This window comes from Cynoglossus semilaevis, chromosome 8 (assembly GCF_000523025.1).
Source record: "Cynoglossus semilaevis isolate Cse_v1.0 chromosome 8, Cse_v1.0, whole genome shotgun sequence".
NCBI lineage: Eukaryota > Metazoa > Chordata > Actinopteri > Pleuronectiformes > Cynoglossidae > Cynoglossus > Cynoglossus semilaevis.
In genome coordinates, this window is record NC_024314.1 from 9,447,968 (window position 1) to 9,460,109 (window position 12,142).

A 12,142-nucleotide genomic window follows, 5' to 3' on the forward strand; every position below is an offset into this window, starting at 1 on the left:
CCAACAGCATCACCTGGTTGTGCTTCATATCCATCCAGGAACATACTTGTGTCTAAGCAACTCACATTTACTGTAAACAAATTAAAGTATAGAGATGAGTGCAGCACAAATTTAATTTTGACCTTCAGTAAAAAATGCAGTTATTTTCAGTAACTTTAAATTCCGGTACTTTAATCAAGTTCAGTTAGCTTGGCGTCGACTTTCAGTTCACGCACGACCCTTGAGGTGAGGCAGAGTACTGTTTGCCTCCCCTGCTGACCTTTATCTGCATTTATGGAACTGAAACTGGCAGGCGTCATGTGACCCAGTTTGTACTGGATCGTACAGTCAGATACAGCTCTCTGCCCTGTATTTGATCGCAAAATACTCAAATTGTTTTTTTACTCAATAAAATGTCAAAAATGTGTAGAGTCATACTGAAAATACATCTTTAACACAGATCAGTGTAAAATATTAATATTTATTTTATGTGTTTGTTTCTTTTTTATCGTGATGGCAGGTGAGGCACTGCCTCCCCTGACCTCACGTCACAGCTTTAGGGATGTCATGACCATGTTGTGCTGTAAACACTGCTATGATATATGGGCTTTGTAGGTTCCATTTGTCAGACAGAGGCTGTATTGACAAACAGCAGGTTGTGTTCTTCTGTGTTAGACCAAATGTTTTAGTTCTACCTTTTCCAACTGTCAGTTCTGTGACTTTAAACAACAGAAACTTGTCACATCCGTTTAGTTTTTTTTGTTATTCTTCCTGAGTTTTCTCATGTTTCTGGGACTGGATGTTTTTTCTTATTCGTTGTGAAATGTTACTTCATCTTGCTGAGAGAGGTCAGGATGTTTAGGCTGAAACATTAGACGCTACACAGAACGAAGGGACTGCTGAGTGATGAAGGGGAAAAAAAGAACTGCAATGTGGACAGGAAGTCATAATCTACTAGTCATTCCAGAACCCAGTCCTCCTCTGCAGTGTGGGAGGAATGGATGTTTTAGTGATTTCTCTTTTTTAGAAAAGTTGCACAAAGTGCTTCTTCTGTGCCTGGAGGTGTAATTTTAGTTTTTTAAGTCTTTAAATTTTGTGTTCTGGCCAATTATCAACTCAGAAACATATTCACCAACGCATTTTTCCTTTTAACCATTCTCTCTTTTCAATCGTCTGTGCAAGAAGTCTCCGTGTGTGAACTAGAGTGCAATGAACTGTTGTGTGAATAGTCCTTCTGGACAAGAAGCAGACTGGCTTGGGGGTGAGAGGAGTTGGTAATACTTCCAATAAGAATGTAAACATCCCTTTAGCCACGGAATGTTCCAGCAGGGTAATCTGTCTGAGTTCACGCAGAGGCATGTTTTTTGTTTTTTGGTCAGAAACCACAGAACATTTAGAAGGTTCCAGAAAGGGAAACATTTACTTTAAAAAGTGACTAGTTAACGCTGTTTAAGCCATGGTAAATACATTACAAAAATCCCACATCACAAAAAGTATATTAAAACAAACATATTGATCTGCTAATGTCAGTCTACTCACTACTATTCATTTACTCTGTGTAAATCCCGTTTAGTTGAACACAACATACATGTACAATGTACATACAGTACATGTGTAGGCCTCTTGAATGTACTTCCATTTAGTGATCTTTTTCTGGGCGTATCCCTCATAGTATCCTTGTGGTGGTGTAATCAATGAAAACCAGCTGCAGTGCTTCTTTTGTCCACATGAAGGAACAGTAATTATCTTCGACCTAGTCATTCTACACCCCTGTATGTACGTATTTTGCTCAAAGTACTAATCAAATCAAATAGCCTTTATTATCATTTCTGTTTGCATAACAACAAAATGACTTCAAGCGCTCTCCGCCTCCGGTGCATTTAAATGTTTACACCATTTAAATAAATAAAAAACTTCTAATAAAATACAAAAACCTTGTCCTGTAAAATGCTGTAAATAAGAGAATTCCTGCAGTTACTCCCTTAAAGCGAGAGGCGTAGGCTGTGGAGAATTCTGACATTAATTAAAGCACAGAGTTCATACACTTTCTTTAAAAATGGGCACCAGAGGCTGAGAGTTTTTCTGGAACAGCTTCTTAAATGACCTCTAATTTCCTGTGTTGTTCTACCGCAGGTGTGTAGATTTACTGGGCCGTTTCACAGCTTGTTAAAACTCGGATCTTTATCTCAACTTGCGTCGAGCCTCCTGCCACACGCGGATACGTGCACTGATTTAGTGTTGGCCAGTGACAGCTGAGAAAACAAGTGATTTGGCAGGACATGGGCCATTACCAGGTGGGATGAGCGCACCTTATGCATACAGTCTCAGACAGGGCCATCCCAGAGGATCCATAACATTAACTGGGCCTTGTTTTGTCTTTTAATGATGCTGCGCTTTAGTTTCCCAATTCTGCATAATACAGACAACGTCATTATAACAAAGGCTCGGACAAACAGTGCAGGCTTTAACACACAGGCAGGCAGGTTAATTCCTCCTAATAAAGGGTGAGAATAGAAAGGTCTCTCTCTGACACAGAGGACTGAATGCAGCCTATGTTCATTGTTTACGCTGCCATTGTGCTGCTGTTTCCTCGGTGAGGGATTAGTTGCAGTATTATTTAAGAGCCAGGACTGACATGAATTATGAAAATACACCAATGCTGTTTGTTATTCTCTGGAAGTATGTGGTAATGCCAGAAGTCGAGTTAATTGCAGTCACACCTCCTGTGGATCATCTTGACGGATAGAGAGCGTCTTTTACTTTAACAACACATCTATCTCCGGAAAAAACAGAGTTCCCCCGTTCCTACCTTAAAGTTCACACTGGGAACAGTCGTTGGCACAAGTACAGATCTCCAGTGCCAAATTAACTTTGCAGAAATAAACCAGTGAAATGATAGCTGTAGAAACAAAAATAACATCTGCGTTAACTCTGTACAGCCCGCCTCCCCAGACAGGTTGGAAGGAGTGTTTCTGCTGCCAAAAGGTCTGAAAAATGTCAACAGTCTCATTGGTGCGTCTGACGTACCGGCTGGACATTTCAAGGTAGTCTGGTAAACGGAACTGAATGTTGACCTTTGGACTTCAGCGGTCACGCTGCCCAGTGACAAGTGCGTGCAAGTTTTTTTTTGTTTGTTTGTTTACAGGAGCTCTTAAAGCACCAAAGGAGTGCTAGGGAGCGCCGTCGTTGCTGCTTTTACTTGCATCACAACCCTATCCACATAATACAGTTACACAATTTAAAAGTGGGTGTGAAGAAGTCGGTGGTTCAGTGATGAGATAGTAGCGTAAAAAATACCAGTGGTCGGCTGCTTACTGAGAAAACCACAGAGCTGCTCTGTCACATTGTAAACAGCATATTCAAAAGAAGCAAAGGTGGAATAAACACATACAGTCTCTTCAATGCTGAACAGTGCTAAGGCCCCTCCTGGCCAGAGCTGAAGTCCATTAGAGTGACATCTGGAAGGCAGATACTGGAGTCACACACAACCACTAATACTGGGTCTTTATGCTAACCAAACCTAAAATACTAACTCTTAACCTAAGGAATCTGTGGCAGCACATGAACCCCATCACAGTGTGGCAGTAGTGGTGGCATAAATTTAGATTTTTTTTAAAGCCATGTGTTTGGACACAGAATCTTACCTGCGACTGTTTCTACTGCCTGACCAAAAAAGGTAGTGAGCAAAGTATTTTGAGTTTTCGTGGTAGGTTCAAAAAAAAAGGTAGTGAGTAAAGTATTTGGAGTTTTCGTGGTAGGTTTTACTGTAGCTTCTGTGCAGAGTTATCTGCTTAGAAACAAAGTCTTTAATTTAAAATAATACTGTAATGTTCGCCTCTTAAAGATTAAAACATGCAGAAGTTGCCATTAAAATCTGTAGAAGAAAAGTCCTGCCCAGAGAAACATTCTGCAGCTAGTTGGCCCTGTGATAAACCTCAGCTGATTTTTCACTCCAGTTCGGTGTTTCTCTATTTTATTTAATCAGTTTTGAACTCATCTTGCAGTAAATATCAAGTCAATCAGTTCACCACTGAGGCCCGAGAGTGAGATTTATAAATGTTGACTCAAATTCTGGGTACGAGGCGTTAATGGTTTTAAAGTACGTTAATTGCCTTTTGCTCACACAGCATCTCTTCACATTCTGTCTCCCCCTCGCTCCCACCGCCACCTGGGTGTCAAACCACACGGTGTGAAAGGTCAGCCTGAACCTGCCAGCCCTGTAAATGCATCTGTGAAATATTCAGTCAGAAGTCTAACAGATGAAGAGATATTGCGCTATTATTTACTTATAATCCTGCAGACGTCTTTGCATAATCCTCCACACATCAATCTTCCACTAGTAGCTGCGTGAGGGCGCTGTTCTCATTCACCAGACTTCATCTGTTTTACCAAACTGGGTACAGATGGTGAGGGAAATAAAAGACAGTTTGGTTCCCATCTGTCATTAATACAAGCAGTGACCCTCGACTTGGCGGCGGCACACAGCAACTCGGGGATGCCAAATTTACCTTCTTACTCAGCAGCTCAAAGTCCCAGCGTGATGTGCACATTACACAAAGGCACTGGAGTTACGGATTAAATTGGTCTATGTAAAAAATGTAAAACCACACCACACCTGAACTCGTGCTTGAAACGTGAAGAAAAAAAAAAGCTGCCGTGTGTTTTGTGTTGGTCTTACTGTGTTGCCACATCCATCATCGATGTCACCGCTCCCTATACGATATGTTAATTTCACCGTGTTACATTTAGATGTGTAGTTTTCCCCAGAGGCACACGTTCATGTTTTCCTGCCGAGCTCGGCGCGTACGGCGTTCCGTGGTTTAAACATCGCGAGTACGGCATATGCTATACTGAGGGAAGCTATTCAAGTCATTTACAAGATAACGCAGATTAATGCACGCTGCCATGTCGACTGGATCAGAAGAAGCTCATCAATCCTAATGATCAGTGCCTGCTCCTCTGAGGCTATATTAAACAGGCCCACTGATCTAACTGTCTCATCAGGAATACAGTACATACCATAACTTTAATGGAGGATCAGTCTATCACTGGGGCCCTGCATGCACCATTATTTTTAAAGCTCATCTCCTCGTGCGTAGTGGAGCATCTGCATAGATCATTTAGTCAAAGTGGAGCAAGGTCTTCTTTCCATGTAAGTTCCAAGGAAAAGCCACAAAGTGTCTGTTGAACATTATTTGTTTCATCTGCTGGATATCGTTTTTAATACTTGACCAAAACAGGGAAGGATGGTTCACATTAACTGACCCGGTAGCAGAATATTCAGTCTTTTATCTTTAAAAAAAATCTCTATGTTTAGGAGATGTTGTTGTTAAAGAAGCAGAGAAATACTGAACTCATACATACGACGATGACACTGCCGTCTAGATAGGACTTAGTGCTTCATACAGCAACACTGCAGCAGAGCTGAGCATATGTCTACTGAGCTGACTAAATATGGAAACAGCTACAGCTGAAGAGTCGGCACGACTAATTTAATTTGGAGTAAAAGACAGGACTGCTGTAAGCACTGCTTTTCAAAGGAGACACGCAAAACAACAACAAATTTAGCGTAGCACAACAGCCCTAGGCAGCAATTTAATTTTTCTTTAAATGTAAACCCTCTCACCTCAAACGAGGTCACTTTCGGAAATCTCGCTCCAAAGTAATGCTACAAATAGCTTCACCAATTACAATGGTAAAAACAAAAATATATATGTTAGGCTGGAAGTTTTTTTATGGAAATAATCTTGTTGGCTGTCAGGAGCTGCTGTGGTGCAACACCAGAGTTCAGGTCTCATGTGCAATTGCCTGCATCCCACAAATATTCTAGAATTCCCCTGGACTCCTCCTACTGGCAGGCCTCGGCTGCCTTTGAGATTTCCGTTTGGATCATTGTCATCTTGGAAGGTCCAATTAAACCCAGGCTCCCCCTTTAGACAGAACGATGTTTTCTCCAAGGATTGACGAATATTTGATTTATTCGTTCTGGCTGCTTACAGTATAACTGTTGTTTTTCCAATTTCCAAATTATCTGGTTTTGGCCTACTGCATCTACAGCGAGTATTGCCTGAATTGTTACTACTACTGTTACTTTGTACTTAAAAACTAGGAAATTCAAGCAAATTCAATCTTTTTTATTGTTTGATCTATTTGTGCAGGAGAATATCATTCTTTAAATTTTTGAACAGGTAGCTGAGAGACACATGCAGTCAAAACAGATGTTTAAATTAAGCCATTTATTGTTGAGGGAGTAGTTTCCTGTTACTACTACAGTAGTATTGTTGTGTTGGTCAGCCTTTTTACACACATTTTGGAGCCTGTGCAGTTCTTTCACCTAATGGGCATTCATTTATAATTAATTAATTAATTAATAATTCAAATAAATTATTAAAAATAAAAAACCTTATGTGCGAAATATAGCAGCATTCTTCCAAAGGTTGCATGAATCTGTGCCGAGGGCTCCTGTGTTCACGTAGGTTTTTAGGAGCCATCTGTGTGCACCGTGCCCCACAGGATGTCCACAGGACAGGAGTCAGGCTGCACACAGTGGCCCCTGGTGCACACTTGACACTGGGCTTCCTTAGGCAGTGACTAAAATAAAAGACCCCTGAAAGTGAGGTCAAATGCTTCATTTGAGAAACACAGACGACTGCTTCAGGCTGTAAAAAAAAAGAAAAAAAAGGGATGCACCCCAAAGAAGAAGAAAGAATGTCCTTAGAGTTATTAGAGCAAGGCCAGAATCAGCGAGTGAGTGAAAAACAGTACCTTAATGACTGGCTGAACTTCGTGGCCGTTCACTGCACTGCAAACCAATGTGGCCCAAATCCATCTCTTTTGCCCACATGTGACCCATATTGGATTTAATTACTCAATAATTTGATTAGTGAGAAAGAACTGTGGTGAGCAGTCGTGAAGAGAGCGAAGGCTCTCCAGTTTATGGGGAAATGGTCAAATTGACGGAATTGTTCAACAAGACCTGTAGTGTGAAGCGAGCCTGGTCATTAGCTCTGGTGAGGTCTGCAGAGGGGGTTGTAACCGCATTGAAAATGTATCTAAAATCATGTTTAGACACAAATCGACGTCCTAATTTTCCCATTATCTTCCACGTGAGAAAGAAACTGTCGATTTTTTACAAATGTCACAAAGATAGTCTCACACCATAAGAAGACAAAATTGCAAAAAAAAAAAGCCTTCAATCAGTGCATCCAAACTTTAGCTCTTTGGTCAGACTAGGCTGACGTGAGGATGCTGCCAGTGCTCCTCTTCCTCCTTTCCATGATAAAGCTGCAGGAAAATGGGGCATTCACACTGAAAACCCTTCACTTGAGGAATTACCAAGCGAAATCTCAATTACAAAGCCTTTCCTTTTTGTCTTTGTATCAAAAATTAAGAGCCTGCAGCTGGTTAACTACCGGAAGAGCCTTTATCACTGTAATCACTCATGAAAACCGATAGTTAAACAGCTGCACTTCCTGCTAAGATGGAATAATCAAAGCCTGTCTGAGAAAAAAACCCGCCGTCACAACTGAGAGTGTAATTCACCCAGAGTTCAGTCTCATTTTGACTGCTCCCACAAAGCAGCAGTTCACATGCAGATTTGATGATGTATGTCAGCATGATTCACAGTTTATTTACTCTAAGTTCTTTTAAATGAATACTTAATCAGCCCAATATAAAGGCGCGGGTTACTGCCGCATCTTAATCAAGCACAATCAGCTGGAAATATTATAACTCAACCTGTCACACACGGGGTAATTCATCAGCGTGCCTCCGTCACTCCGCACAAACGTGAAGCCGGGGAGATGGAGTGAGCTCAGAGCGGGCTGCCTGTGTACATTACACCCAGCCGTGGCATTTAAATCATTCTAATCATTCATCCTACTCTCTGCATAATAATATCTTGCCATTGGAAAGAGGATCCCTGCCACATTACCGACACCTACGTCTCAGCTTCCCACACACACCGAATGCCAACTCACAGGCAAACAATTCACGCAGTGCGTTCACACAGCATGTACATGTCATATCAGGTTAACAAACTAGTTGTTACATTTTGCTAATGTTCCTCTAAGCAGGGCTTTTCAGGCTTTTTGTTTGTTTGTTCCATGTCTCTGTTTGGTTAGATCCAAACCAGCCATCTGTCCATTTAGACTTCATCAGAGTCTTTAAGACTTGATTTGTCATTCCCCCAGACAGTAAAACACATTTACAGCACTTCTTTCACAACCTTCCAAAACCAAACTTTGTTTTTTAAACACTAAAATTGTTCAAAACTGCCATTTTCAGTGGGCAAAAGAAATTACAGCCAAGTGCAGCAAAGACAGGTGTAATTTCCTTCTATGCGTCACCAGATATGTATGAAATAAAGGCAGTAATAACAATGTCAGAAAACGTTATATTTTCATATTCCTGCCTGATAAGACAAACCCAGTAATAGCTGACCCTGGGTGCAGCAGCCGGGACCACCTTTTGCTGTCGTTTGCAGCACAAGTTTTCCTTTAAAAAAAAACACACCATGTGACTAAACTAAGTTAGAGCCTGATTTAAAAATAAATAAATAAACAAAATTGTCAGACAAAATTTTTCATCCCAAATAGAGGATGAAGGCAGACCTTTTTGTCATTCTGGCCGCAGTCACATCTGCCTCGCACCGGTGTGTGATCGATGTGGTGTCTCAGGTGTTGGACAAAGAGAGGAGAGGACCACACCATCCCTCCTCAGCCTCCCTCTGCTCCCATTGGCCAGCGGGGGATCCTTTTGTTTTGGCTCTCACGCTACAAGAACCCCAACTGCGCTGTTCGTCTGGTGAATGAAAGCTGCACATTTGTGCCCACGGTGGCGTCGACAACGCAGTAATATGCGATTCTACGTGTACTTCAGAGGAAATGCAATCCCTTCGTGAGGTTGATAGCGACGTCATCGGGTCCCCCTTCTCTCACATCCTCTGACCGTGATCCCCGCGTTAACCGTGATGTGAATAGACTGTGTGTGTGTGTGTGTGTGTGTCACAAACAGGGCTGTCTCCCATTAAAACACGCAGTGAAACTGAGTCGACTCCACAGTGAGATGATAGAGAGCCATTCATCTGTGTACGGTCAGCGGGAGCCGCTCCGCTGAAAGGAGCCCGTTATGTCGGCGACGTCTGCGCCTCAGCACACACACTCTCACACAGTCAGCACAGTCAAATCAAACAAAAACTTTTTAATTTTTTCACCCACTCGCTCCACAGACTTGGTCACGGCAGCTTAAAAACCCGGGGGCATGAACTCCAGCCCCACGCACACGCACACAGACCGGAGGGAAGAAGAAGAAAGAGGAGAGTGATCTGCACGAACGGGAATCACGCTTCACGCAGCAAACACGCAACTAATGCCACATAAAACATTAAACTCACATTAAACTTAACCTACCATGAATTTGGTACGCGATGCCGGCAGCGCTCACATCACCACCCGGGTCCGACAACTTCTTTCCGCCCGCTCTGATGTTTCCATCCCGGTCACTTTTCAGTGGATGACTTAGATCTGATGATCCGTGTGATAGTGATAGTTCTGCAGGGTTTTTCACATTTATGTTTTATATTTTTTTGCTGTAGTTTTTTAATCCACTGTAGATTTAAATTGGAACAAGTTTGCGCTGTGACAACTGCTGCGTATCCCTCCAGTCTCCAGACGTGAACTGAGGGTCAGTATCTCTCTCTCTCTCTCTCTCTCTCTCTCTCTCTCTCTGGCTCGCTCACCCGCTCTCCCTCCCTACCGCTCTCTCTCTCTGTATGTGTGTGTCTGCGTGCGTCTCTTTTTCTCTGTCTGTGTTCGTATGAGTTTTTCTCTGCCTCTTTGTCTCTCTCTCTCCCTCTCTCTCTCTTTCTCTTTCTCTCTACTGGTTGGTCTGTCTCTCTTTCTTTCTTCTCACTCTTTCTGTCTCACCCTCTCACCTCCCTAGTCCCCATATCTCTCTCTCTCTCTCTCTCAACCACTCAACCTGTCAATCTGACCTCTGTCTCCTTTCTCTCTCTCTCTCTCTCTCTCTTTCTCCAAATGACCTCTGTCTCTCAACCTGACCTCTGTCTCTCTCGTTCTTATGTAGTTGTCCATAGAAAATGATAAATTGTTAAAAGTGGGCATGAATGTAGACTGAATACATTTGAAGTCACATGATCACAGTATAAAAAAAAAGATAAAGTAATGATGTAAATAATTATCCTTTTTGTACTAATCACCATCTGTTTTGCTATATAACAGTGTTTAACATTGAAGAATTGAATTCTCTTTTTAACTTTTGGCCCAAACACTCCTACACTGTGTAGTCAAAACATAAATCTGTACATAAAAAGGTCCAATTCAGAGCTAATTTAGGGAATTAGACCACAGTGTTAATCATGCATGAACACAGGCTTAGAGACAACAACTGCAGTAACACAAACTGTTTAAAGTGTAATATTTTTACTAAAGTGCAAGAAGAGGTTTTGTTTTTTTTTCTCCTTGTCTTTCCCTTTATTCCGTTCTTTTTTCTCTCAGTCCTTCTGAGGACGGAGACGCACTGTGAAATTGGTAGCGACACATACTGTATAAACAGTTGGGCACAATGTCACTGTGTATTAGAATACAGGGCAGTTGAGACGAGATCCAAACTCATGATCGCAGCATAAGCCTCAAGATGGTGTCTTAATGGTGGAAGTGAAGACAGAGTCAGAGTCTAAAAACAAGACAGAATAAAAACCATAAGGGGAGGTGGATTGAGGGGGAAGTTTATGAAAGAAAATTAGTTTTAAAAAATTGAGTATTAAAATTAAAATTAATATTCAAAATACTAAATATAATATTTTTAAATTGTCTTAATTATCCACTTCTTATTGTTCTTCTTTACCAATAGCTAACACAGAGCCCATGTCATGTTAACACTGAAAAAAATTATATAATTTTTATGTCAAAATTCACATTTTGAGATCATTTTCACAGCCTAGTGTCCAGTGCAGGGTAACGTCACCGTAGCCTGCTCTTGATTAAAATCATGAGCTGGCTGAGGGGGGAAAAGTTTTAGCCAAGGTTAGTTTTATGGTAAACTACAAATTACCCACATACCAGAACATTCAAACTATCCTTTATCTCCCCCTGGAGAGAAGAAAATTGAAGCTCCATGCTCTGCGTTCAGCAAAACTTTTCCAAATGGCAGGGACACTCTGTAACCAGTCAAAATTCAGCAGCTGAAGAGAGGCGCTGTGTTTGGATCACGTGTATCATACAAAGAATTAACCCGTGGAAATAAATGAAATGTCATGATTGGTTGATTAATGAAGGACACTGAAGGTGATTGGCAGGGACACAGCCCAAACCCTGCACAGCTGTTGGTAGTAAAGATTTCCCCACAGAGACACAACAATCTGCCACAGTTGAGTCATCACAGATTTTCATATGTATGGCATCATTTGTTGGTTTCTGCCTCCAGACAGGTCAGCAAAGGTCACGTCCACCAACTCACCTGTTGTTATCGATGTGGTTTTTCACATTCTGGTTTAAAAAGCTCCCACCATTCCCTGCTGTCTGCACTTCCCCTCCTCCTCCTTCTTCTTCTTCTTCTCCTTCTTTTGTTGCATTACAATCTGGCCTCGTTAATTTCATCGTACCACAGTTTGAACTCATCTTTCTCAATCCTGGATGATCCCAGCGCATTTTGACCGTAAGACCATTTCCCTCTAACGGACAGCCCTAATGATGAAGTGATTGTGTAATGATCGGTTGTGTCTTCAGCGAGTGCTTCAGAGCTGATGAGTCACTCAGCCTGCAGCCTGCCACATATCTGCAGTGAGACATGGCTGAGAGCAAACAGCCTGTCTCTGTTAAAACCCAGTGGAAATGACTGAAAAGAAAAGAAAAACTGATGAAATGAACAGAACCATGTTTGTTTCCTCTCCTTTTCTGAGCTTATAAGTTTGAATTCCATCACACTAAGGCGGTGCGAGGAGTGGTATGAGTGTGGAGCAATGTTTCATTCACCTTTAGGCCAATTACAGAATACGAAACCGACAAATATTTGGACGGAATTCGCATCTCATCCAGTCATGTCTTTCCCTCGCTCCTTTAGTCACTATTAACCCCTGCCGTATAACCAGCCTGTGAGTTAAGTAAAAAATCCCAGTGTTGTGGGTCAAAATAACTCTTTAAGT

The 12,142-nt window shown here is 41.8% G+C and overlaps 1 protein-coding gene across 2 annotated transcripts in view; it reads right to left on the reverse strand.

The window, feature by feature from the left end:
• Window positions 1-9,742, reverse strand: part of chst15 (carbohydrate sulfotransferase 15) — a 29,035-nt gene extending 19,293 nt beyond the window's left edge. Inside the window, exon 1 of one of the 2 annotated variants that reach the window (XM_008314587.3) lies at window positions 9,390-9,742. Coding sequence is in view for 1 of the 2 variants with exons in the window: in XM_025057551.1 (XP_024913319.1) it covers window positions 8,592-8,602 (11 nt within the window). In the remaining variant the exon portion in view is untranslated. Of the gene's footprint in view, window positions 1-8,591; window positions 9,313-9,389 lie in introns of those variants that run through there. The other variant, XM_025057551.1, reaches the window with a different exon arrangement.
• Between the last annotated feature and the right edge of the window lie 2,400 nt (window positions 9,743-12,142).